We start from the raw sequence: 25,659 nt of genomic DNA on the forward strand, positions 1-25,659 counted from the left end.
GCACAGGACAAAATCCCTTTCCATCTGAAGGATGGTATTGATGAGTTAGTGATGCACTTAAGTGAGAATTCACTTTCTTTGGATGAACTTGCAAAGAGAATACAGATAGAAGAGGTAATGTTATTTATATTTCTGCTAGTACTAACTTTGTTTCAAGATAAATTTAATTTGATATTTTTAGATGATGTTGGATGTAGTTTTTTTTTGCACCCAGATTTTGCTTAAAATCCATGAAGCATGTTTTTTCTTATAGTTGCTAATCATACAACAGCTGCTTTTTATGTATGAATGAGACAAAAGCTATGTATTTACGTGCCAAATTCTTAACTGTTGATCTACTTACTTTGGTTTTGCTAAAATGAAACCTCAATGTTGAAATTTATTTACCAGAAATGAAAGATAATTATCATATTTTCACTAACCTCTAAAGTATTCTAGAAACTTTTGTTAATCTTTCCCAATTTTACAGATTGTTTTTAGCAGAAGTCGGAAAGGTAAACTATATTTGCTGGCATATTCTGAAAGTATATGAAACTTTTCCAAACCTTTGCATATTTTATAACTCGTATTCTACGGTTCATTCAGTATTGTAATTTCCTGTGTGCCGATTTGTACCAGCTGCCGGTGTTTTAATTTTTTTTCAAGATACAATTTGACTTTTTTCTGCTTATAAGATTTTATTAGTAATTTTATATATTAAAAAAATCCTTCAGTGTTCAATTCATCTTGCTTACATCAAAGGCTTAGGTCACTGTACAACCAGGTTGCAAGTGCAGGGAGCTTCAGTAGTTTAGCCAGGTTTCCTCTTCTCTCAACCTTTCCATTTTGTAGGATGCATTAAATGCTCCATACTTTCCTGATAGTCTTCCTGAAATTATGGACTATAGATCTAGGAATTTGTGGAAGTGAACCCAGACTCGAACATTTTGTGGTGCAATAACTTGGTTGCACTAACCTGCTGCACCATGTGCTATAATATCATATTAGAACGTTGAATATTACAATTTGAGAAATCCATTGAGTTAAATAACTTTTTCTATACCATTTGGGGAATTACTACAGCTGTTAATTATGTTATCAATGTCTGGACGATTTAAAAATTGCATCATTTTTAACACTATTAAATTAAACTATTGTAGATCAGACAACGGCAATGCTGATAGGAGGGAACGTAAAGAGGATAGGTATAGATTTATTCAAAAGATCAAAATTTGATTTATATTAACTACTTTTATATCTTTTAACTTTTTTTTAAAAAAAATCTGTAAAACCCAAGGGCTGTGCAATTCTGAAAAATGTATGAAGTTATCAGAGAACCTCGGTTCAAATCCCAGGCTCTTTGATCTTCTATTGTATATAAATGAGTGGTGTGGGTGATTGTGTCACAAAATGACCACATTCTGATGTTTACTGAAAGTATTTGGTGGCAAATTTTCAGCCCAAACTAATCTGTATACAAAGCTGAGAGAGAATAGTTGAAGGATAATATCATCCAGATGTGCTCTCTATTAGCATGCGATAAAGCCATGTGCTAACAATTGGACCTAATGCACTTGATTTAATATCTCCACTTTAAATGTTATTGCGGATATGCTATCTTTAGAGATTAAACATTAATGATGGTCAATGTGCCAAATAAGCAGCTTTTAAAAAAGTGATTAGGTCAGCTGTGTATGGCTGGAGATCTATTAGTGGATTTGCAGAATTCTGTACTGGATCAATTTCTATTAGTTAAACTTGAAGTATGTTTGCATCTTTGATCCTTTATGTAAGGATTGGATTTCTGTATTGCTATACAATGTCCAGATATGCATTTCCAGTTAGTATTGGCAACAAAAGGATTGCACAATGTTATGAGTTTTACTTAATAAAATATAAAATTAGAAATTTCTATGCAGAATGAAGTGGTGTAATCAGTCTACACCAGTGTTGCCTGTTTTTCTAAATTATAACTTTTTTTTAAAAGAATTAAAAAGGACTTTCCAATTCATCCCTTAATTTTTGCTTCTCAGGTCCTTTTCCTTTCTGAACGGTTCTATTGTTCAGCCGCAATAGTTGGTTTACAAAGTCCAAAACTTAGTGATCTGACAACCGCTGAGTGAAGAAATTCCTTTGAATCTTGTAATAGTACAACCAAACAACATGTGCTTTCGAATTACTCAGGTAGTTAACAGCTTTCGAAAAAATCTATTAATTTACTTCAGGTGGCAGAGAGGAAAAATCAGTCTATGTCCTCCATAATGCGGGAGAGATGATACCTCCTAGAAAGTGTAGAGTTTCAGGGATTGACTTTTTTTATTCCTTTCTCTATCCCTCTCCCCAAAATGATCCAATACTATTGGATACTGTGCAATACTATTGAGACATGAAAGGCACTATACCAATTGCAAGAATTATTATTATTATTACTACAATACCCTGTCACAGAATTCTCATTGCCCAGGCTCACACATGAGGACCATTTAGACAAAATATTGGAAGGTTGTCAGGTCCTGCACAAAACTTCCACAGTCTTTAGGAGAAAAAGGAGTACGTTGGGTGAGGTGGGGGGAAGAAAAATGTCTGGTCAAAACTGAAAGTCACAAGAGTAAGATCCTTACAAACGTTTCTACTTGAGGACAGGAGAGGGTATCAGTAAATGTTAAAACTTCCATCAAGACAGCAACTTCCAGTACAGTACTGAAGTATCAGCTTAGATGATGTAAAGTCAAAGTCACAAAGTGGGGTTTGAACCTACAACCTTCTGCTCGGAGGCAAGAGTATTACCACTCAGACTGACACTCAAAAGTGACTAATTTTCATTTATAGAGAGAAGTGTAATTGGACAAATAATAATCCTTGTATTTAGTACAGCACCTTTCACATGGGGAGAATGTCTCAAAGCGGTTTACAGGATTTATTGTAAAGTGTAGTGAATGTGTCAAGATTCCATTTATAAAGCGCCTTTCACGTCAGGAGGACGTGAAGTCTGCGGGAAGTTTGCGTAGACGAGCCTGGATGTTGTGAATCCAACCCAAAACTATATTTGCGTTTAAATGAATTGCACTCCAAGCAGCTTCATTTGTAGGTGAATGAAGGAAGGAACTAGAGTAGGTTTAAAATTTTTAGGAAAAGTACTTTACTTTGGGAAGCTAGTCTAACAACCACAAAAGTACATTTGTATAGCGGCTTTCGCATCGGGAGGACATCCCAAGGCGCTGGACAGTCAGAGTTTCGGACCCGAGCTGGGGGTCGGGTTCGGGAAGGTTGGAGAGCAGTGGGGAAAGGAGGGTGATCGAAAGCATGGTCAAAGAGGAGGGTCTTGAGACAGGACTTGAAGGAGGCAAGGGAGGGGGCGGGGTAGAGGGACTATGGGATGGAGGTAGAGTGGCAGAAGGCCTGCACACCAATGGTGGGTGGGCAACATGAAGCAGCTGAGTGGAAGGAGCGGGCAGAGTCTTAGAAGGTCGCAGAGGTAGAGGGGAGCAAGGTCATGGAGGCCTTTGAAGGTGAGGACCAGGATATTGAACTGTATCCTCTGTGTGATGGGAAGTTAGTTGAGTTGGGCGAGGATGGAGATGATAGGGTCACGGAGGCTCGTGCGGGAGAGGACATGGGCTGCAGAGTTCTGTACGATCTGCAGCCTGTGGAGGGAGGAGTTAGGGAGGCCGACAAGCAACAACAACAACAAGATTCCATTTATAAAGCGCCTTTCACGTCAGGAGGACGTGAAGTCTGCGGGAAGTTTGCGTAGACGAGCCTGGATGTTGTGAATCCAACCCAAAACTATATTTGCGTTTGAATGAATTGCACTCCAGGCAGCTTAAAGCTATATTTCAATTGCATTGTTTTATGATGGAAACAAAATACCACTGTCACATTCTGTGAATGAAATGCATTTAAGCAGGTGCAAGTCAACAGATCTTTAACCAATTAAATAGTGGAAAAGACTATCTTGAAAGCCAACTTCATAATGAGAAGTCTGAAACAAATCATGTAAACCTTAAACACAATTCCTTTATTAACCCTCCTTCCAGCTTGTTGTATTTAGTGGAATTGATTGCAGTTCATTATTGATTTGTTTTAAACGCAAAGCAAAAGATTAAACTATTGTATATCTAAAACCATTTTTTTCATGACGGAAGCACAGCATCTAATTCAGCCTTAACAAACTGATTACTACGAGTAACATTAACTGCCTATTTGCTAATTTTTCTCCCAAATGCACCAACTTACAACCAGTTCCACCTGTGGCAGCAGCATTCCAGTACATTGTCAAAGTGAGCATCATCATGCATAATCACCCAAATGTATCATTATATTAATGAAAGGTAAATTCTGTTTAATTTGCAAACTTGAAATTCCCATACATATTTAATGTGTGGGTATCCAATATAGTAATAGATACGAATCTGACAGAGAATGAGTTATAAAGTGATGTGTTTGGAACAGTTTCAGAGGTTCTGGCTCATAGAAACTATTTGTGTAGATTAGTTTCAAAACCACTCCATGAAGTTGCCGAATAATAACAAAAAAGATGGCATAGCCCACTGTGCTCCAGAAATCCCCCCACACAACTTCCTATCAGGAAGGTATCATGATTACTTCCTAAAACGGAAGGAGAGGAAATGGAGGGGGAAAAAAACATAGTTACTTCCTAAAAGGGAAGGAGAGGAAATTGGGGGCAGATCACTCTGGACTCCTCTTGTTCCACTCTGAAGCAAGTTTCTTGTCTGTCCTGAGCTGGGAAATGACTCACATCATGGAGAAAACTACTCAACACTCGAAAGAAAAAAATGTATTATGGGTGTGTTTGTTGCTGCCTTTGTTCACCTGGACTGGTTCAAGTTTGATTAAAGACATGCCCATCAAATGTCATTGCAGTTAATGATCTGGAATATGCTGTAATTAGTAATCATTTCTTCCATTTTTTTTCTCCTTATCATGAAAAAAAGTGACTTACGTTAGGTACAATCTCATGCTTCCAAACGGCCCTCTAGTACCTAATGTACAGAAATGTGTTGTTCATAGGACCACAGTTTACAGCATAGGAGGCCATTCAGCTCATTGTGTCACTTGGTAAGCAGAGCTGTTATTGACCAGTGACTACCGTTGAATCACACAATCCTCCTGTAGATTGTAAAGATAATGGCTAATGCCCACCAAAATTGCAATAGTTTCTTTAGTTGACCTGAAAACTTCACAAATGCTCAAGTGCAGTTTCAGAAGCAGTTTTAAGAAACAAGAATCTGATTTGAGGACAAATTATTCCAATTAACCCATCAAAATCTACTAAACTGTCTTACACAACATAAAATCCAGATTCCTTTTGAATATCCTTATATATTTACCTCTTTTACCAGAGCAGATGCATTCTTCCAAACATTGAAGAATGCTACTTTTTAAGTAGTTCTTCCTCATATCTGTTTTTAAAGCTATTCACCATTTTAAACATGTTTCCCTCGTCCTGGATTTAAATAGTATTTAAGCAATTAACCTCACGAGGGAATCATTGTTTTGAGAAGCACAAAATGTTTACTATTTTAGAATCAACACTGTTCTCGAACTTCCAAAATTCTATTTTTTAACTTTTAGCTATTGTGCTAATTTGCACACAGAATACTCCTCCAGAAGGACTTGTGTCCATACTGAAGAAAAGAAGTTTAAACCAAGAGATCTTGCGAGTCCACCAGAAATCTTCAAAGAGGAGAGTAAGATTTCAGGATCCAGAAGATGTGCTTGATCAGGGTAAGATGGTAACTTCTTGGCTGCGGCTAGTTTAGTACCACGCTGTTAGCACAAGGCTGTAAGATATTCTGTTAATTCTTGTCACATGGCTATGCCCATTATGTTAATTATAATGGCACTCACGTAAACACTCTCATAAGGGTTACAGAAATGAGTCATACTAACGTCATGAAGCCTAAGTGTTTTATTGGATTTAAGCCTGAATTAAACAAGTATTTTAATATACAACTTGGATCTGTAAATGTTGTTATTTAGGTTTGTTGCCCACTTACCCTTTTCTCACTCCGCCATCAAATTAAAACAGATTTTATTACATATCCAGCCATTAATGATTAATTTTATCTATTATTGGAAATGAGCAAAGTGCAATAAAAAGTGGGATTGATTCACACCTGACCAACAATCCTCCAGATTGATTGGGCATTCACCTCATGGCTGCTGTTTCTGGGATCTTTGCTGATTTAAATGGCTGCTGCATAACCTAAAAATACAGGCGACAACAAATACAATTGACTGTCATTACCTGCGAAGCACTTTTAGATTTTTCAATATGATAATTGCATTGTTTTAATATTAACTAAACATTATATAATATTGTAGAATTTTCAGCACATTGTGCCTGTGCTGTTAGTTCCCCACTAAAACTACCTACACTAATCCATTTACTCAGCTCTTTTCCCCATTGCCTTTTAGATTATTTGTTAAGTGTCTAATTTTCGTTTATAAAAATAATCCTTTGATTTAATATAGCACCTTTCACATTGGGAGGATGTCTGAAAGTGCTTCACGATATACTGTGAAGTCCAGTGTATTTTGAAGGCAAATGCAGCAGCCAATTTGGCACAACAATATCCTCATTTTAACATCTGAAGTACAGCACCTGCAACAATGCAGCACCCCAGAATTGCATTGAAGTGTCAGCCTAGACTATGAATTTAAAATCCTGACATGGAACTTGAAACCACAACTTTCTGGCCCAGAGGCAAGAGTACTTTCAACTGAGCCAGACTGACGCCAAAGGATCTGAGTTACATGATTTAAAATTTCTGTGGTAAATTGATGTAAAGGATATTAATCATTTTTATCATTGTTGTTGCAAGTTGTTGTTGTAAATCTGCATTTGCATTTACAAAAAAAGCTAGCTTTTTTAGTTTGGTTTAGGGTTAGGGTCAAATGCTTAATTTCATATTCTTCCCAGTCTTCTACCCAGTGTATAAGTATTGTAAATTCAGATTTGATTGATGTTCAGTAAGTATAGAAGGCAGTGACCTATCTCAGTCTTTGGGTTCCAGTTGCTGTGGCAGATATCCTGATTTTGATGCAAGAAATAGCTCAGTGATGTCGCTTACAGTCAGGAACTGATTTAACAGCAGATTTTACTGATAGATTAAGTTGTGTGTCTTGCCAGTTCATGCACATCAGAGGTTTACTGGGATGGTAAATGGGTGCATTTACTTGTGGGTAAATTTAAGGTTTCCTACTCGTTGTAAATATTTACTTCACCATTAACATACTTCAGTTCTGTAATTAGATTTGTTTAGATCATGTTTTTTTTCTGATCTTAGATGAAGTAAGTGCAGACTCCTGCCTTCTCCTGGTCCTGCTATGCATCATCACAGTTTTTCTGAGTGTCGGAGGAACAGCCCTTTATTGCACTTTTGGTGACTTGGACTCCAGTGTGTGCAGAGACTTCACAGCACAGATGGACTTCTACTATGCTCAATTCCAACAGAGTTTTGAGAAAGCAAAGCACTGGTTGCTATTTTCATAAAAAGCATTTTATCCAGATTGATAGAATTTAAGTCACCGTGTAAGTAAGTGTTCAGAGAAACCAAATTCAAAGGTTCGCACCTTGCTGTTCCTGCTGCAAAGTACGATCTGCTGTAGAATGTAACATGATTGGATTCTAACCAACAAAACATCGAGTTTTAACCTGAACGCATATCAGTTTTTTTGGCATAATCTTGTTTCCACAGGATGGAAAAAAATCCTGTTAATATTTGCAGAAATTGTACTGACAGGCTTGTCAATTACTTCAGGAGAAACTGAGTTTACAATCACCTCTTACAGCAATCAGCACATAAGGGAAATCAATTTATTGTGGCTCAAAGAACAATGCATCATATCACCATGTGAATGGACTTGTTCTTAATAATTGGTAAATCTGTATTTGGTTTTACATGTCAGTTTTACCATCTGTTTTGCACTGCCAGTTCATTGCAATTATCAGTTTGCTTTTAAAATTCCACATAAAGTTGCAGACTATACAATTTCTTTTATTTTTTTTAAGAACCTTTTTTAAATTGTGTTCAAGTCTCTCCTTTGACAACAGGAATCACTTTATGATAACTGCTAATTTTTTTTGTACAGATCTTTCCACACACTCCTAAGAAATATTCCAAGGATAATTAGGTCTCAAGATGTTAAATCTGTATGATTTTGTCTTTGACAACCCATGTGTCTTTTCCTCTTCCCCCAAAATAGAGCAAGAGTGCAATGCACTCCAATGAGAATCTGTTAACATATTGCAGTTTGGATATCTGAAGTTAGGTAAAAGGGATTTATTTTTGGTCAGAATCATATGTAAATATTGTTAATTACCAATTTCAGCACTTTGTGTTTAGTCATGTGTCCTGTGTGTGACCAGGGTGAATTATTCACTGAGAAAGATTTACTGTTTGTTTCTGCATTGTATTAACTCCTAACTTAAAGCTTCATTGGGTGATAAAAATTATTAAATTTTTACCAACCAGCAAAAAAAATCTTGGTTAATGACTTCTCATCTGAATTATTCTGCTGAATGAAATTTTAATCTAATTTTAAATTTTTATTGAAGCAACTATTTGAAAATCTAAAGTTTTGGTATCCTGCTTAGTTATGCAGTAAAATTACCATTTCGAAAAAGGGCAGTGACATGACTATATCGGCATTTAAATTGCTCCAAAGCATTGAATTGTAGAGGAGGTGTGGGTTGGCCACAGTGCTTTCCCTGCATCAGTTAATCTCTGATTTGAGAAGTGAGAATGCACAAAGGAGGCACTCGAGGGGATATTGGTTAAGTCATTCCCAGGTTGCTCCTGTGCATTACCAGCACTTTTTATCAGTCTTATGAGCTGTTAACTTGCAACACTGGGTCAGAAAATAGAACTAGAAAAAATATCAATGCCATAGCATTGCACATTTAATCAAGAATGTTATCTGAATCTGAATTAGATTAGTCTCATAATTGCTCCCATATGTTAGTGAAATATTCTGGGCATTGTTGAATTGCCAGGAATGTACATTTTCATCTTTCATGTTGGCATCTGACCTTTTCAGAAAGGTGCATATGCCAGGGTCTTTATAGCCTCATTACTGCAGCTTTATATTGATCTGATCCGGTGTTGATTACACCAGAGTGCTCTGCCTCGTGCTTATTGTAAAATAATTGAATTTTAGATCTATTTCACTGCAACACAAAGTGCAATAATAAACTTTCAATGTTCTGTTATTTCACAAACTTTGAATTGTTAAGGTGTGAAACAGTAATCTCCCATGGTAAGAGAAATTATTATAAATAGCTTTTACAAAACACTGACCAAAAATGTATGCAAATGCTGTTGTAAATTAAAGGGCAGATGCCTACATGAAGTACACCACCATGTTCAATGTGACAGCACACACTGGCTCCAGCAGATCACAAGAGTAGCTATTTTCAGGTCATTGTAAAATACGTTAAGCTGTAAAACCCATTGCTGCTGTTGAGGAGGCTTATCTTGTCCTTTTCTGTTGGCACACACAGGCTTTGCCTGAGTAATTTATTTTGTTAATAATGTTTAAGGAGCTGCCCCTGTGTAAATACCAACCTGACCAATCATGGTGTTCTCCTTTGATATAATTTATGTGGAACATTGTAAAAATGTTGGATAAAACCTCCAGCAGTGGACTTGCCCTTTATACATTGGAGAAGCCTATATCAGCCAGGAACAGCAGAAAAATCAATTATTATAATAATTTGCAATTATAATGTAATTATATTTTTACAATAATATAATTATATTATACTAGTAACTCTTATACTTGCACTGCTTAAAATGCATAGGCTGCAGGTGATGGTATTTATTTTATCACTGCATTGAAAAGGACCTTAAATTTTATGGTTACAACTTTTAAACTTATATATGTACAGTATAGTTGCCATGTTTAAACCTGATCTGTATCATGACACAAGACTTATCTCTGTAAGATGCTTTACATATAGTTATGTGTTACTGGCTGGATCAGTACACATTGGGAAATTAATAGTTTGGACATGTTTAATTTATTTAGTGTAGAATTGCTGTAGAACAAAACTACTTAAGAGTTTATTTTCCATTGTAAATGCTCATGGCTTTGCATGTAAGTTTGAGAAATGTGTAAAACGAAGTGCTGTAGTTTCCTGTACTCTGAGCTAGCTGCACCTGTTGAAATCAACACGCTTTGTGTGAATTATTGGATGTTTTTATTCATTTTATATCATGCAAATCTTATTCTATGTAAACAAAAACTATTTTAACATGCCCACCAAAATGTTAAGAATTACACTGCTGTAATTTTATTACTGTATTAGTTTGAGATAAACCTTCTACAGAGATTGTAACAAAGATGGAACTATTTGTTGTAAAAGTGTATCCTGTAACTTCCATCACTGTGATCATGTACTTCAAATTACAATTTGTGATTTAACATTGCTATTCAAATAGAGAATCCTTACTTAAAATTTGGTTTATTCTATTTGTTCATAATAGATTTATCCTTTTTAAAAGGCATGAATTATTTAGTTTTAGAGCATTATTGAGTCCTGAATTCTGAAATGCTGTTTGTTGAAAACCAGCATTTGTAGCCTGAGGATTGGTCACTCTAAATTGATAGTCAATGTAACACATTTCTTCATTTGTTTTTGAACCTTTAGCATGCTGTCAACTCCCAAATATTTTGTCCTCCTGAGTGGACGATTTATGAATCTTTGGTATGCAGGAAACAAGACTGCTGCAGTGATGCTACTGAGATCTGTCTGGTACATGTACAGGATATCCTAGTCTGCCAGATAAAGCTAAACAGTTCTTTCAAAATATACTTAGTTATATTACATCCTTTCTCTGTGCTCTTTCCCCAAGGTAAACTAGAATATCTAGCTGCTTCTCTGCCAACCCATAACCCTATTTTAAAATAAAACAAACAGGGCATATGTACACTGGCTGAAATCCTTGTGACTTACTTTCAGCCAACAAATAATGTTAGATTGATAATATACAAGCAGTAATAAAATTTCAGTTATTGCACATTTTTATAAGTGCAATAACTTTGTGGTGGCCCAGTTGGAATTGTATGATTGATTGCGGTAGTATAAAGCTTATACAGTACATGTGGGGAGTAAATCTTTCTGCAACAGTCACTTGCAAAAGTAACCAAAACAAATCTGCATAGTTCTGAGGCTTTGGTATTTTCCTGGTTCAATTGGAGTTTCAAGTATAAGAGGTAAGTGACTCAGAGGTGCTATTTACTGATTTAATTCCTTTCTGTCCCAGCATTTCCATTTTGTCTCATCTAACAGCTTCTTCTCCTGCCCCTGCATGGTCATATATGGTTCCTCGGGGCTTTATCCTCAGTCCTCTCCATTTCTTCATGCTCCCCCTTGGTGATATCCACAGGCATGGGGGTCCACTTCCATTGTAAGCACATGCCCAACTCTACACTTCTGCCTCTCATCTCCAGGTCCACTGTTCTGACACTACCTGTCAGACATCAGGTTATGGTTCAGCCATAACTTTCCAAGCTCAATGTCAACATTGTCAATGTCAACAACTGAGCCTGTTTACTTGGTTATATTGGCTCCTTACCCTCTCAGGTGTTGACCATGTCAACTACTCTGGTTGCTCACTCGAACTCACGGAACTCATGTGGAACCTCAGAGGTTTGTTAATCAATTTAAATGTTACATCCAGGCTCTGCTCAAGTCTGCTTCCTTCCACCTCTGCAATAATGCCCATTTCTATAACTTCCACCACCCATCCCCCCACACACGTAAAACTGTGTTTTAAGCCTTGTAACCTTTCACTTCTCCAACGCTCCACCCACCACAAATTCCAGACTGTATCCTTTCCCAGACTAGGCTCCACAAGTCTATCACCTCCATCCTTGTCAAGCTCCATTTGCTCCCTATCCCCTTGTAGATCAATTTTAAGTTGTCTCTGTGGGTTGTACTGCTGGATTGTGTGCTGATTGATATTGTTTTCAAATTACGGATGTGGGACAAGAGTATTTTTAAAGGAATATGAATTTCCAAATAACTGCTCAGATAATGTAATTGACAAAAACAATGTTTTGTCTTCATTTCTGACTTTCAAATAGCATAAAAAATATTTTTTTTCCTCTCAACATTTACTAAATGTCTCACTTGACAAAATCAGGAATTTCCTCTTGACTAATATGTGCCACCCCCATCTTATATCATTGAAACAGTACTTTGTCTTTTGCTCACTGTGGTGTTTGTGTGTTTTTTTCTACTGCTCTGTATTTAACGGGGAGGAGTTTTCTTCTTTCAATTTACATTCTGGATTGAACTTTCCTGATATTCTAATTTCTATAGATTTACACATTGTTAGCAGAAGGCAGTTCAAATTTCTAAACTATCAATCTATGCATCCATGTTCCATGTGACCACAAACTGCTTTCTCCTGGTTGATCTGCAATATGATTTGCCCTTCTTCATATCTGCGTGTGATACCGTGCCTTATGTGTATATCTCTATCTCAAAGCATTTCACACACAATGACTCTTTTTAAAAATTTAGTGGCTATTATATAGGCAATTGCAGTAGTTAACATGTGCCACAAGTACAAAGTGCAGTGAAATGAATGACCAATTGTTTTTATGAATGTGGATAAAGGCCAAGAATCCAGTAAAACTCTATCCTCTTTAAATGTGTCACAGGACTTTTAATAACCAAGGCAGATGGGACCTCAATTTGAAGTCTCATCTGAAGGATGCTCTTGGTTGGAAAATCATGATTGTGAGAGAAATGAATAAAAAATAAAATCTGCTTCTTAACCAGATGTGCCTAACCAAGAAAGGAGCCCTTCTGAAGATGACACGATTTCCTATACAGTGTGTTCCAACCTTTAGCTATACTGTTTCAAAAACATTCTGGAAAGAAAGAATATAGTAAATTCATCCAAACACAATATTAGAGCATTGCTGGGTTCATCAAAAGCAAGATATCAACTTGCCTTCTCAGCCAAGCAGTGTTGTATCAGGCTAAACAACAAATTGCACTTGTATAATGCCCTTCACGTCAGAAAGACATGCCAGGACACTGAACAATGGTTTTTTTTTGACCCGAGCTGGGAGTTGGGGTCAGGAGGGGTGGAGAGCGGGGGTGGGAGGGTGGCTGAAGGCATGGTTGAAGAAGGTCTTTAGACGGGACTTGAAGGAGGCAAGAGAGGGATTGAGGCGTTGGGATTGTGAGATAGAGTTTGAGTGTTGGGGCAGAAATTCTGAATGCCTGACCACCAATGGTGGGGCAGGAAGTGCGGGCGACCAGAAGCAGGCAGGTTTCCCCCGAGTGGAGGGAGCAGACAGGCTGATATGGGGTTAGAAGGTTGGAGAGGTGGTGGGGGAGCGAGATCGTGGAGGGCTTTGAAGCTGAGAACGAGGGTTTTGTACTCAATTCTCTGAGGGAAGCCAGTGAAGCCAGGCACGAACAGGGGTGATTGATTTGTAGAGCCTGATGTACTGTAATAATGATTCAGGTAAGGTATCCATCTCACTGTTAAAATACAGCATCTGCTTTGGTGCCCTGTTGGTTTTATTCTTAGTTACTTCTCCACGAAGAAACGGTCTTAATTTTTGAATGCAAATCCATTGAATTTCCAAATTGAAATGGTGCAGATATTTGTCATGTCCCATAATTAACCTAACTTTTAATAGAGGTTAAGATGCAGTTCAAGTATTCAGATGAGGTCCATTACCAATTTCTACTTTTTCCTATCAGCTCCTATTCCATTTGCAAACAACACGATTTAGTACTCACCAAGATACAAATGTTTTATTTTATGCATGGAAATTATTTTCCCACCCTTGTTATACACTGTTCAACCTCAGTGATGTTCTGTACCTTCAAGGCCTTGACCCTCAAGCCATTCAAACATTTTTGTGTTCTTGTACCCAATTTTTCATGATTGAAGTCTATAAGAGTAATGTGCCTTAAGAAGCCGCTCATTTTTTAGAACATCCTGTTTCAATTTAAGTTACGAGGAAAGGCTGCGTAAACTTGGATTGTATTCCCTCGAGTTTAGAAGATTGAGGGTTGATTTGATAGATTTTTAGGATGATAAAGGGATTTGATAGGGTAGATGCAGAAAAGCTATTTCCAATGTTGGGGGAATGCAAAAAAAGGGTCACAGTCTTAAAATTAGAACCAGACCATTTATGAATGAAATCAGGAAGAATTTTTTCACTCAAAGGGTGGTAGAAATCTGGAACTCTCTCCCCCAAAAGGTCGTGGATGCTGGATCCATCCACACCTTCAAGAAAGAGATGGACAGGTTTTTGGTAGGTCAGGATATTAAGGGATACGGGGAGAGAGCGGGAAATTTAAGTCAAAATTCTAGTAAGGACGTAGATCACCCATGATCTAATTAAATGGTGGAACAGGCTCGACGGGCTGAATGGCCTACTCCTGTTCCTATGTTCATCGTGTTGTATAATATGTAATTCTTGCATTTAATATAGTGCTTTGTCACACCACAGAGACATTTCAAAATGCTTTGGATTTTACAGTGAAGTGTAGTGATTATGTATCTGTAGGCAAATGTGGGAGTAGTGTAAAAACTCCTTTAGGCTGAATCAAACTGGGATGATTTTTTTTAAACATAACAGCATATTCTTTCCAATTGTGGGAAAATGAAACTTTAGAGATCCAATTTATGTATTTTAGCAGTAGAACAAAATTTAAGCTATTTTATTGTGGTCTGTGTGGGCACAATGATACTTGAGCCATCAGAGGTGGCGATATTAGACTGAGGCAACACAAGGGTATGGGCTTGGGTCTAACACCAATCCCTTGTGATTCAACAGCTGAATCTCTAAGTGTTTCTTGTGACCTCAAGATTGCAAAAAGTATACTGTCTGAAAATACATTTGTCAGAGACTGTTTGGGAAAATATTCTTCCACTATTCTGGGAATTTGTGATTACATTTTAAATATAATAACTCATATATTAAATCATTACTGATTTTGGAGCATAACAAAAATGAAACAGTGTCCTTTATTTTGATATTTTCAATGGAAGAATTGTTACTTTGCTCCAACATATTCAAATATTTCATTTGAAACTTCCATCTGGGAGATAATTCAAGACAAAGTCACTTTATGAATCTAGCTTCTCAAAATAAACCAAGTTCCTGTTGATATTTATTAATTTCAAATGGTAAAAGGAAAACTGTTAAAGATCGCCCAAGCCCCCAAACGAATCCAGCAAATTTTTAGGATATCCATTCCAGCATTGCTTGAAAAAGAGGAATATTACAAAGTATAGGAAGAAGAGTGGGATTAGATTATTTCTAATTAGGAGTGAAAAACCACCAGTGCTGACAGTGATATCCTGTTTCCGTGCTGAAATATTTGACGATTTTGATGTTCACCCACAGAAGTAATCCCAAATGTTTGTATTCCTCCAGATAACATCTGATTTATTCCAATAGCATTGTACCCAATGTGCTCTGTAAAGAACTTTATTTTCATTATCTCATTTTAACCTTTAGTGCTACTCTTAACCAGATATTCAACAGGTCCCATTTTAAACAAGTTAACCCACACAGCATGAACTGCTCTCACATGAAGTCTTTTTTACATATTATGCTGTACGTGGAAAACTTCAAAGAACCGTAAACAGAAAGCCTAAGAGCAAATTAACTGATGTGGGCAGGGAAACACATGGCATTATAATGTAATATCGCCAGACTACAGCACAACCTCACCCCTCACGCTGCTGAAACTCTGGTCCACGCCTTTATCACCTCAAGGCTGGACTATGGGAACTCTCTCCTCGCCGGCCTTCCCGGCACCTCCCTCCACAAGCTGCAGGTCATTCAGAACTCTGCAGCTCGTGTACTGTCCCGCACCAGGCTTCGGGACCACATCACTCCTACCCTCGCTCGCCTCCACTGGCTCCCCATCCCCCAGAGGATTGATTTCAAGATCCTCATCCTCACCTACAAGGCCATTCACGGCCTTGCTCCCTCCTACCTCTCCGACCTCCTATCCCCCTACTTACCTGCTCGTACCCTCCGTTCTTCTGGCTCCGGTCTGCTCCACACCCCCCGCCCCAACTGCCCTACCATCGGTGGCCGGGCCTTCAGCCTCTCAGCCCCCAGGCTCTGGAACTCTATCCCCCAGTGCCTTCGCCGCCTCCTCCCTTTCCTCCTTTAAGGCCGGTCTCAAGACCTTTCTCTTTGACCGTGCCTTCAGCTCCCCTCTCGACTCTCTACTCCCTCCCCTCACCATTTCCCCCCCGATGCTCGGGTCCTGACCCAACTGTACAGCGCCTTGGGACGTCCTCCCGACGTGAAAGGCGCTCTATAAATGGAATCTTGTTGTTGTTGTATTCTTTGAAATGACACCAGCAGAAATTATGGTTGGAGAGAATTAAAGAATGCAAATACAATTTGACTTTTCAGAATACATTCTATCCTTTCCCTCTCAACACCCCTTGCATCTTTCTCTACGCCCCTGAAGACAATTCTGTGAAATTTTTGGGGGTCAGCCAGGTATCTGATATGTGTGGAAACCCATCACCTTGCTTATCCAAACCAAGCTGAAATTTCCATGTATGAGATAGGTTGGAATGGAATGCGCACTCTCTCCCTGGAGGACCGCATCCTGCTTACCTAATTCCAGAAAGTATTAGGCACAGATTGGCGAGAGTGTGTGCATTGGGCTACTGCTGGAATTTAACCAGCTAAAACCACATAGCTTACCATTGATATTGCTGTCCGGCAAACTTTCCTGCTGTTTGTCCAACTAGGACCACCCAACCCATTAGGGATTTGACTTGCAGAGTTAACAGGGTCTAAGTGGGATGATTTCCTGTACCCAGTGAGTGGTCTGCCCTTCCATGTCCTGTCAATGCCCTGAAATACTGCAGACCTGCATAGCTCAGGAACCAGACCCCCGAGACCACCACAGAGGGTTGGCTCGATTCAACCTTCCATTGCCAGCTCAGCTCCAAGGAAACCGTTTCTGTGTAATATGGTTCAGGCCCACAGGTATCAGCCATCCTCTAGTATCCCTCCAACTGTCTATTCTGGAACTATGAGCCTAGCCAACAAGAACTGAACTAACCTTGTCCACATCTAATATTCAGAGGTATGCTTTCACCAGGAATCATAGGATCCCGATCAAGAATCCTGGCTCATTTTACTCAACCCAGCTGTGGAACTTGAAGGCAAAATGTAGCTTTTCACCAGCAAATATCATCAAACCATATAGGCAAATGTATTATTGATCATACTGACCCTAATATTCTGTTTCTCAAGTGAGAAAGTCTTTGCCCAATGTTTGGCCAGATTCAAGGGGGATCCAAAAATTGGGAAGGAGAGGGAAGAAATCCACAAACACTTCCCACAACTGTTGTGAAATGAGAGTAAGGGCATCAGACAAGGATCAGACTCAGTTATAATTTCTTCCCTTTGCAAAATAAAATGACTTTTTTAAAACAAAACAAAACAAGCATTTACTATGTCAGTATGATACATGGTAATTCATACAGTAAACTTCCTTAAACCACCCAAGATAGAAACACTAACAGAATGGATTTGCATGCTAATATTCTATGGGGGGAACCTAGAACAATATTTGTTGAAGGAAATGTTATCGCCTGGAACTAATCTTGATATTTTATGAAGTACATTTGTGGGACTATCTTACCACTTCAGATCATTGCAATTGAAGCTACAAGATTCCTTTTACTCACAACCGTGGCTGGAGCTGTTCTTAATTTAGTTGTGCAGAAAATGTTGCAAATCCACTGTAGACAAATATTTTGACAAGATTACAGAAAGAAAATTTAAGCAATTGTGAAGGTATTGTTTAACTGACAGAATCTGTGCTGTCACTAATATCCCCACTTTCATCCTCATAGTTGTGTTAGTTCATCTGTACCTGTCCCCAGGAAATTGCCAATAGTTTGTCCCTAACCCAGAAATGTTATGTATAATAGAAATATTCCAAAACATTGTGCTGATTACTTATTGGCAAATCTTCATTTATTTAAATAAGTTAAAATAAATACAGTACCCTGAGATTAAGGCTGAATGTTCTGACCATGACACTCCAGTAAATATGTACATGATAAATGTGGTTGTCAGATGACAGCCTAATAATTGTATTAGATTGATGTGCTTAGCACTTAAATCTGCATTTAGATCAAATGCCAGTTATACAAATAGAATGGCTAAAAAGGGATACATTTAATAATCTTTCCATTTCACATAGAAGACATTTCAAAGAGCTTCACAGCATTTACTGTAAAATAGTGACTATTTCTCCGAGGGACTCGAGATATCAGTGTTCTTACTGGGAGAAGCCTGCTTTATAAGGATTGAAAGAGAGATATTTCACTTAAACAAAATCCGAGGTTGTATGTGGTCAGTGGAAAATGAGCCCTATGAGCCAAATGGGCTTTGTTCATTCTATTTTTCCTTGTATTTCAATAACTGAGGTGTCTGCTGGCTTGTAACAAAAGACACCCCCATCCAGGACTCCACTCAATATCTTCAAATTTTTATTTCCAGATACTTATCCAGCTTCACTTTAAAACTAATCAACTCAAACAGAACTACTTTTGTGCAAGAGCAATGGGGGAGCAAAATGTATACTCAAAGCTTAAAGTTTTAAGCTTCTACTCTCTCTCTCTCCACTCAGTCAGCTTGGTTACATTTGGTCACTCAATCCACGACAATTTGTGGGACACTGCTGTGCGAAATTGGCTGCCGCGTTTCTCCCACAAATATAGTCAATTCACTTTGCAATATGTTCTGTAAAGCACTTTGAGACGTCTAGAAAACACAAAAAGTGCTATATCAAATGCAAGGATTATTATTATTCTTAGAGGCTGAAAACAATTTCAGAACATCTGAGATTGAGAAAGAAAAAAACTCCAGAAAAATGGTTCCTGGTATAAATAGTTCCTAGTGTGATTCATACCACTTCCAAATGCAGTGTACAGGATTGCTAAAATTAATCTGCTTAGATCTGAAAGGCAAATTGATCTCAGATACACATTTATTACAATGAAGGAAACTTTTCCATGTTGCAAATTTGACCTCAGAAGAAATGATAAAAATCAAATACTGCTTAGTTACAAATTGCAGAATAAACATGTTTATTATGGAGCAGCGATTATACGTAATCTGAGATGACCTAAATTTTACCCTATTTTACTAAAGAAGTTTCAAGTTATCAAATGTTTGTTCAATTTGACCATCAATCTGTACCTGGAAATGACAAAAAGCCTTTAAATTTGTTTTGAATAAAAGAATTCTACAAACAGGATTAAATGCATCAGTAAAGGAAATAACTTTATTGATTTTAAATACAGAGTATGAAGTAGAACTGAAAATCCAAGTCAATCGTAACATTATACATTAACATGTGTAAACTCATGTGCAAATTGATTTTCATGATTTTTCTCCATTATACATTTTATGGCAATTAGTGCAAAATAATACAATTAGTTTATTGTAACATTAAAGTATCTACCTTCCATGACCCACCTCCACAACTTCCTCTCTTCTATTAACTCCATCACATTGCTCACAGCGAAAATATGGCCTCAAATAGTGCAAAAGGAAGTTTGCATTTTTACCTCACACATACATTAGAGAAAGTGGTTATTTAATGAACAGATCAACAGTACATTGTATCCCATGTCATTTTTACATATCATTTGGTTCTGAGTGAAGCTCTGTACCTACAAGAGTAAGCAAAGGACATTTCAATCCATCAAAAATGGAAGCACTGGAATCAGTAACATGTTGGTCCCAGCTTTTCTATTAGTGAGCTTGCACACAGCTATTAAACAAATACACTAGTTACATTTCCATGGAAACCTTGTGATTGCTGGGTCAGAAGCGTTTCTTTATACCTTAGGGAAACGTCATCTCTGTTGCAACTGTGCGAAATTTTCAGGAAAGCAAGGAATGCCAATACAATCCACACTACCCAAGCACACCAAAGGCCAAACTAAAGGATAGTAAACAGAAGGTGTAAACAAACAAAATAGCTCAAATTCAACCTTAAGCCACTTAAACTTTAATGGCACAATTGTTCCAGTAAAATCTTACCTGTGCAGTACCAAAGTGATCATAGAACAATGGATTGACCCCTCTCAGATTAAGAGGTTCTTCTTGAGCATCTCTGCAACTGTAACACAACAATGAAATCATCAGATGTTCTTATATTGAAGTGGCAGATTGAAACATTCAACGACATTAGTGGCATTGGAATATCGGAATCAACCCTCTGAGGCTCAGTTGTCCAGCTACTGTGCCAGACTTGTACTCCAAGGAACAACTGATGACAGAACACCCAATCTGGCTCTTTAGCAGAACTTGGAGCGGCAGGAATTCTTCTCACTCAGTCTGGTTTGGATACTCTTGAGTGTGGTGATGGATTTTCGCAACTGGCTGACCCAAAAAATCTATGTTTTTTTTTTAAAAAAGCAGCGTGAAGATATTATAGCTGCAAGGCACTATTTCTCTTGCTAATGTGACTCAACAAAATCAGGACATTTCATCCCAAACACTCCATTAATTAACTTCAATAACAAGCCAACTTAAACACATTTACACAATCTGGGCAGGGGTTCTGTAAATTTCCATTAAAGAAATGGTCAGTGAAAGTGAGAAAACATCCTCCTCTGGCAGAAGTCCAAAAGAAAACACAAGCCAAAACTGAATTCAATACAGGAATAACACAGAAATGTTTATTTTCCACAAAACACTTTCAAAAATACTTTGATAAGTTAATGGGTAGGGGTATGAAGTAGTAAAATAGTGACACCTCAATAGCCTTCAATCTATTATCCAATTTTGACCCCTGTGAACATGAGGGTCAGGGCATGCTATCCCCAATATTGACCTGCCTTTTTAGGGTACTTTATTTGCCAGCAAGGATTCCATGAAAACACTCTCGGTACCTTCTTCCCCGCCCCAAGCCCAACAAGAACCAAGAATAAAGCAGATTCCTTAAATAATAATAATCCTTGCATTTGATATAATATAATCCTTGCATATAATATAATAATCCTTGCATTTGATATAGCGCTTTTCGGGTCTTATTGATGTCTCAAAGCGCTTCACAGAATAGACTGTAAAGTGAATTGACTGTATATTTGTGGGTGAAACGCGGCAGCCGATTGCGCACAACAGTGTCCCACAAACAGTCATGGATTGAAAATGACCAATTTATTATTTTTGTTTTGGAGGGATTATTATTAGGCTCTATGTGGAGTAAGGAAACTTGCCCAAGGTTTCGTCCTGCCTGGAAATGAACCCAGGTGTCTCGCTTGCAAGGCGAGTGCTCTAACCACTGAGCTACAGTACTCCACCTTATATTATAAGATATAACACCTTATCACATCTTCGAGACGTCTCAAAGCGCTTCACAGAATATACTGTAAAGTGGATTGACTGTATTTTGTGGCAAAATGTGGCAGCCAATTTTCCACAGCAATGCCCCGCAAAGTCCTGGATTGAGTGACCAAATTATTATACGTTTTTTGACACTCCGTGTCACCGATGCCAAATCCCAACACCGTGATGAAGTCTCCACACCAGACATACATGTATAAATTCAGCCTCATACATGTGTTTATACACAAAGAAAGGCAAGCCAGAGGAGGAAGACCTCCCCAATTAATTGCCTTTGATGGTTTTACATTCTGAAATGATTGAATCAAGATGCTGCACTATCACACAATGAATTTCAGGTGACATTTTGGGGGCAGTTCCGATCACATAAAGTCATAATTAAGGCGATGTTCTCAGATGCAGCTTTCCTAGGCTGGGGATTTTCGCACTGAATACAAAGCTTGGAAATTCAATAATATTTATAAAAAGACAGATACATTAAATACTGTTAAGATTCAACATGGGAGTTGTTGGAAAGAGGAACTGGCTCATCACTCCCCTCCAGTCAAATAGCCTGTGGGACTTAGCATCAAGGATGACATATGAATAATGGCCACTTGATAGCTGAGTAAAGTATTCAGCCCAAAAGAGTAAACAAGCTTCCTGGAGACAGCTTTAGCATTTATGCCACTAAATAGGACAAGAAGGCAAACTAAATAATGCTAGGCTGTACACGTCAGGAATGAGTTCAGAGGTATCCTGAACAAAAGGTTTTCAATTGCTAGATTAAGTATTTGTAAACAAGTTCCCATTTGAACCACAACATTTCACCAAGGCTGTGTATGTTAAAAGATACAATAATGTACTGTGACGGTTCAATTCAGATACCTATTTCATACCTGATTGTCATGTTGCCCTCGTCTGTAACCGAGTTGCACCATACATTAAGGCCATCACTCACTGTGGCACTGGCAATCAGCATCAGTAAAGCAATGGCACTACTAAGCATCATGCTTATAAATTCTGAAAAGGAAGATCTGGAAAGGGAAATCACAAAATAATTTCATGGATTGTTCAAATTGCATATGTTGTGCAAATACTTAAGATGCAACAATTCTTTTTGCAGTTTTGGATAACCATCATCTACTAATTACCTTTCCTATTCTATTCTATTTGTGAGCCATAAACAGGTTCCTAAAGCTATCCTTTATAACTTATACCCTTTTAGATAAACACAATCAAGAAACTACAAAATGCTTTCTCCATTATCCATGTCAAATTAAGTAGTCTTTCGGGCTTTTCCATTCATATTTAAATATTTTAAATTCAATTCATAATTCAAATTTCAAGGTGCAAGTAAAAATAATTCAATGACAACATGCTTTAGGAGTTTAACCATTTATCAAAGTCAGTTTCCCGTTTTTCACTCAATAGGAAGTTGTTGGACAAATGAGTTTAGAATAAATGCTTGGTTTCAACTAATTGCTGAAAATGTAAAACCTGTGCATAATGAAACTAAAAATTTAAATGAGCTTTTTAGATCAGAACATCCAGGTCATTAGTGTTAATGATAATAATTGCATTTGATATAGCACCTCATCACGTCATTGAGACGTCTCAAAGTGCTTCACAGAATATACTGTAAAGTGAATAGACTATATTTTGTGGGCGAAACACAGCACAGCAATGTCCCACAAACAGTCATGGACTGAGTGACCAAAGGCAAAATGGTGTCACAAAGCAGATGAAATTTCAGGCCATTGTGGCAGAGAGGCAAAAGGTTTCCTCTTAAGGGTAAACAATCGACTCGTACTTATTGATGAATAAGGGTACAAAAAAACGAATCCAATGTCTTCACTTAAAGTACTGAAAAGGTTAGACACACAATCAACAAAAATAGTGTCCTTTACTTACTAAACTGGCAACCACACAACCAGTGTCATCCTAAATGTCCATTGAAAAAGAAAAAAAGGGTCCCATGGATTCTTCACAAAGGGAATTATGTTCTATCAGCACTTAATGAAGTGCTGCTAACGCATCAAGCTTCAACCCAACAGTCAACCTCCTGTTTCAATTGCATGTGGGGTTTTTTTTTTTGCTTCATTATTTGAGTAAAATTACATTTAATATAGTGTAAGAAACATCCCGTTATTAATCTTATAACCAGCATTAATTTTTTAAAATATATTTTAGTAATAACTAATTTCCCTGTGATAGCATTCCACTTCATTTCAATGCCATATACCTGGATTAGAGTAAGATACTCCAATAATAATCCTTGCATTTGATATAGCGCCTTATCACGTCTTTGAGACGTCTCAAGGCGCTTCACAGAATATACTGTAAAGTGACTTGACTATATATTTTGTGGCGAAACAGGGCAGCCAATTGCACACAGACAGTTGTGGATTGAGTGACCCAATTTATGTTGGTCATCAACGAAAGACAACTCCACATTGTCAAGCCAATGCTTCACGAAGAGCGTATTGTAACCAACAGTTCCTCCTGAACAAGCTGTGTGGGGTGTTCGATGGATATTCAGCAAAACTCTCAACCGCCTTCCACAATCATTGAAAAGCAACGTGCGCTTTCCTTTATAAGAAAAGATTTCGCAAACGAGTTGAGCCATAAAGTCACAGTGATATTTTTCGTTGCTTATTAATATATCAAAAAAAAAAGCCCGACCAGGCACACGTTTGCTTACATTCACGCATTTTGTTTAAGGAACAGCCGCTTGGGATCTTTATAGAGAGTTTTGCAGCTAAACAAGACTTGGCCACCGACACTCGGTGCACCTGGAACTCGTTGGGGACCTGAAGGGCAGGAGCCGCACAGGGAATTTTTTTAAAAAAAAACCCCAGAAAATCCCGAGTGTTCCGGGGCCAATCCTCGGGAACTCGCGTTCACACAGCGACCACAGAGAAGTGCAAATCGAGATCAATGTCTGGAGCAGAGACACCCAACCCGGAGCGTGTGTGTGAGTGAGTGAGAGTGTGTGTGAGTGAGTGTGTGTGAGAGTGAGAGTGTGAGTGAGAGTGAGAGTGAGAGAGTGTGTGTGAGTGAGAGTGAGAGAGTGTGTGTGTGTGTGAGAGTGTGAGTGAGAGAGTGAGAGTGTGTGTGAGTGAGAGAGTGTGTGAGTGAGTGAGAGTGTGTGTGAGTGAGTGTGTGAGAGTGAGAGAGTGTGTGAGTGTGAGTGAGAGAGTGTGTGTGTGTGTGAGAGTGTGAGTGAGAGAGTGAGAGAGAGTGTGTGTGAGTGAGAGTGTGTGTGAGTGAGAGTGTGTGTGAGTGAGAGAGTGTGTGAGTGAGAGTGTGTGAGTGTGTGAGTGAGAGTGTGTGAGTGTGTGAGTGAGAGTGTGTGAGTGAGTGAGAGTGTGTGAGTGAGAGTGAGAGTGTGTGTGAGAGTGTGAGTGAGAGAGTGAGTGAGTGTGTGTGAGTGAGAGAGTGTGTGTGAGTGAGAGAGTGTGTGAGTGAGAGTGTGTGAGTGTGTGAGTGAGAGTGTGTGTGTGAGTGAGAGTGTGAGAGTGAGTGAGTGTGTGTGAGTGAGTCCCGACACTTCACAGGTTACCAACCCTTCGCGACTCGACTCTCGCACTTGAGACGACTCGTTTTTCTTTTTATTGTGGGGGTGTGGGGGGGGGGGTGGGGGGGGGGGGGGTGTGTGGGGGGGGGGGGGGTGTGGTGGGGGGGGGGGTGTGTGGGGGGGGGGGGGTGTGGGCTATAACGCAAAGCAACGACAACTTAGTAGCCCGGAGTGGAGTTTCGGAGGAAAAGAAGAGGCAGAGAGAGTTGGAGCGGAGAGAGAGAGAGAGAGAGAGAGGGGTGAGTGTAAGAACCGCCCGCAACCAGAAATGTTAGCGCACCAACAAGACGGAGACTGACAGAGGTTATTTCCCGAGAGAGACCCCTTCCCGGACTACAAGAGGCGCCGTGTCGGGCTGTGCTTACTCCTGGAAGCCCTTGTAGAGGATGTACGAGCTCCTGAAGCCCTGCAGAGCCGAGTAGATGCAGCTGAAGATGCCCATGAAGAGGCTGAAGCGGCAGGCGGACTGCGGGCCCCAGCGCTGCAAGCGGAACCGCAGCCGCTGTGCCTCAGCCTGGCCCTGGCTCTGGCTCTGGCTCTGGCCCGGGCCCGGCCCGGCGCTGGCCTCCCCCTCGCGCTGCCAGCGGCCGGTGGCGTACAGCAGGCAGCGGCCCTTCAGCTCGTGCTCATCCTGGGCCAACGGCACCGCCGCGAAGAGGGCCAGCACGAAAGCGAGCAGGTAGGCCGTGCACTGGCAGAAC

At 38.9% G+C, this 25,659-nt stretch overlaps 2 protein-coding genes across 2 annotated transcripts in view; one reads left to right on the plus strand and one right to left on the minus strand.

Moving 5' to 3' along the window:
- cnsta (consortin, connexin sorting protein a) overlaps window positions 1-10,939 on the plus strand; it is a 48,968-nt gene extending 38,029 nt beyond the window's left edge. Inside the window, 3 exon segments of the mRNA XM_007898405.2 lie at window positions 1-114; window positions 5,598-5,727; window positions 7,293-10,939. Coding sequence (XP_007896596.2) covers window positions 1-114; window positions 5,598-5,727; window positions 7,293-7,498 — 450 coding nt within the window. The 3' untranslated portion in view covers window positions 7,499-10,939.
- Window positions 10,940-19,311: 8,372 nt separating this feature from the next.
- Window positions 19,312-25,437, minus strand: LOC103181744 (transmembrane protein 179). The gene is made up of 4 exons (XM_042332942.1): window positions 25,324-25,437; window positions 22,278-22,415; window positions 20,092-20,170; window positions 19,312-19,990 (listed from the first exon to the last, which is right to left on the minus strand). The coding sequence occupies exons 1-4, from the start codon at window positions 25,398-25,400 to the stop codon at window positions 19,823-19,825; spliced, it is 462 nt and encodes a 153-aa protein (XP_042188876.1). The 5' UTR covers window positions 25,401-25,437; the 3' UTR covers window positions 19,312-19,822.
- Window positions 25,438-25,659: the final 222 nt, after the last annotated feature.

This window comes from Callorhinchus milii, unplaced genomic scaffold, assembly GCF_018977255.1.
Source record: "Callorhinchus milii isolate IMCB2004 unplaced genomic scaffold, IMCB_Cmil_1.0 Scaffold3, whole genome shotgun sequence".
NCBI classification, from domain to species: Eukaryota; Metazoa; Chordata; class Chondrichthyes; order Chimaeriformes; family Callorhinchidae; genus Callorhinchus; species Callorhinchus milii.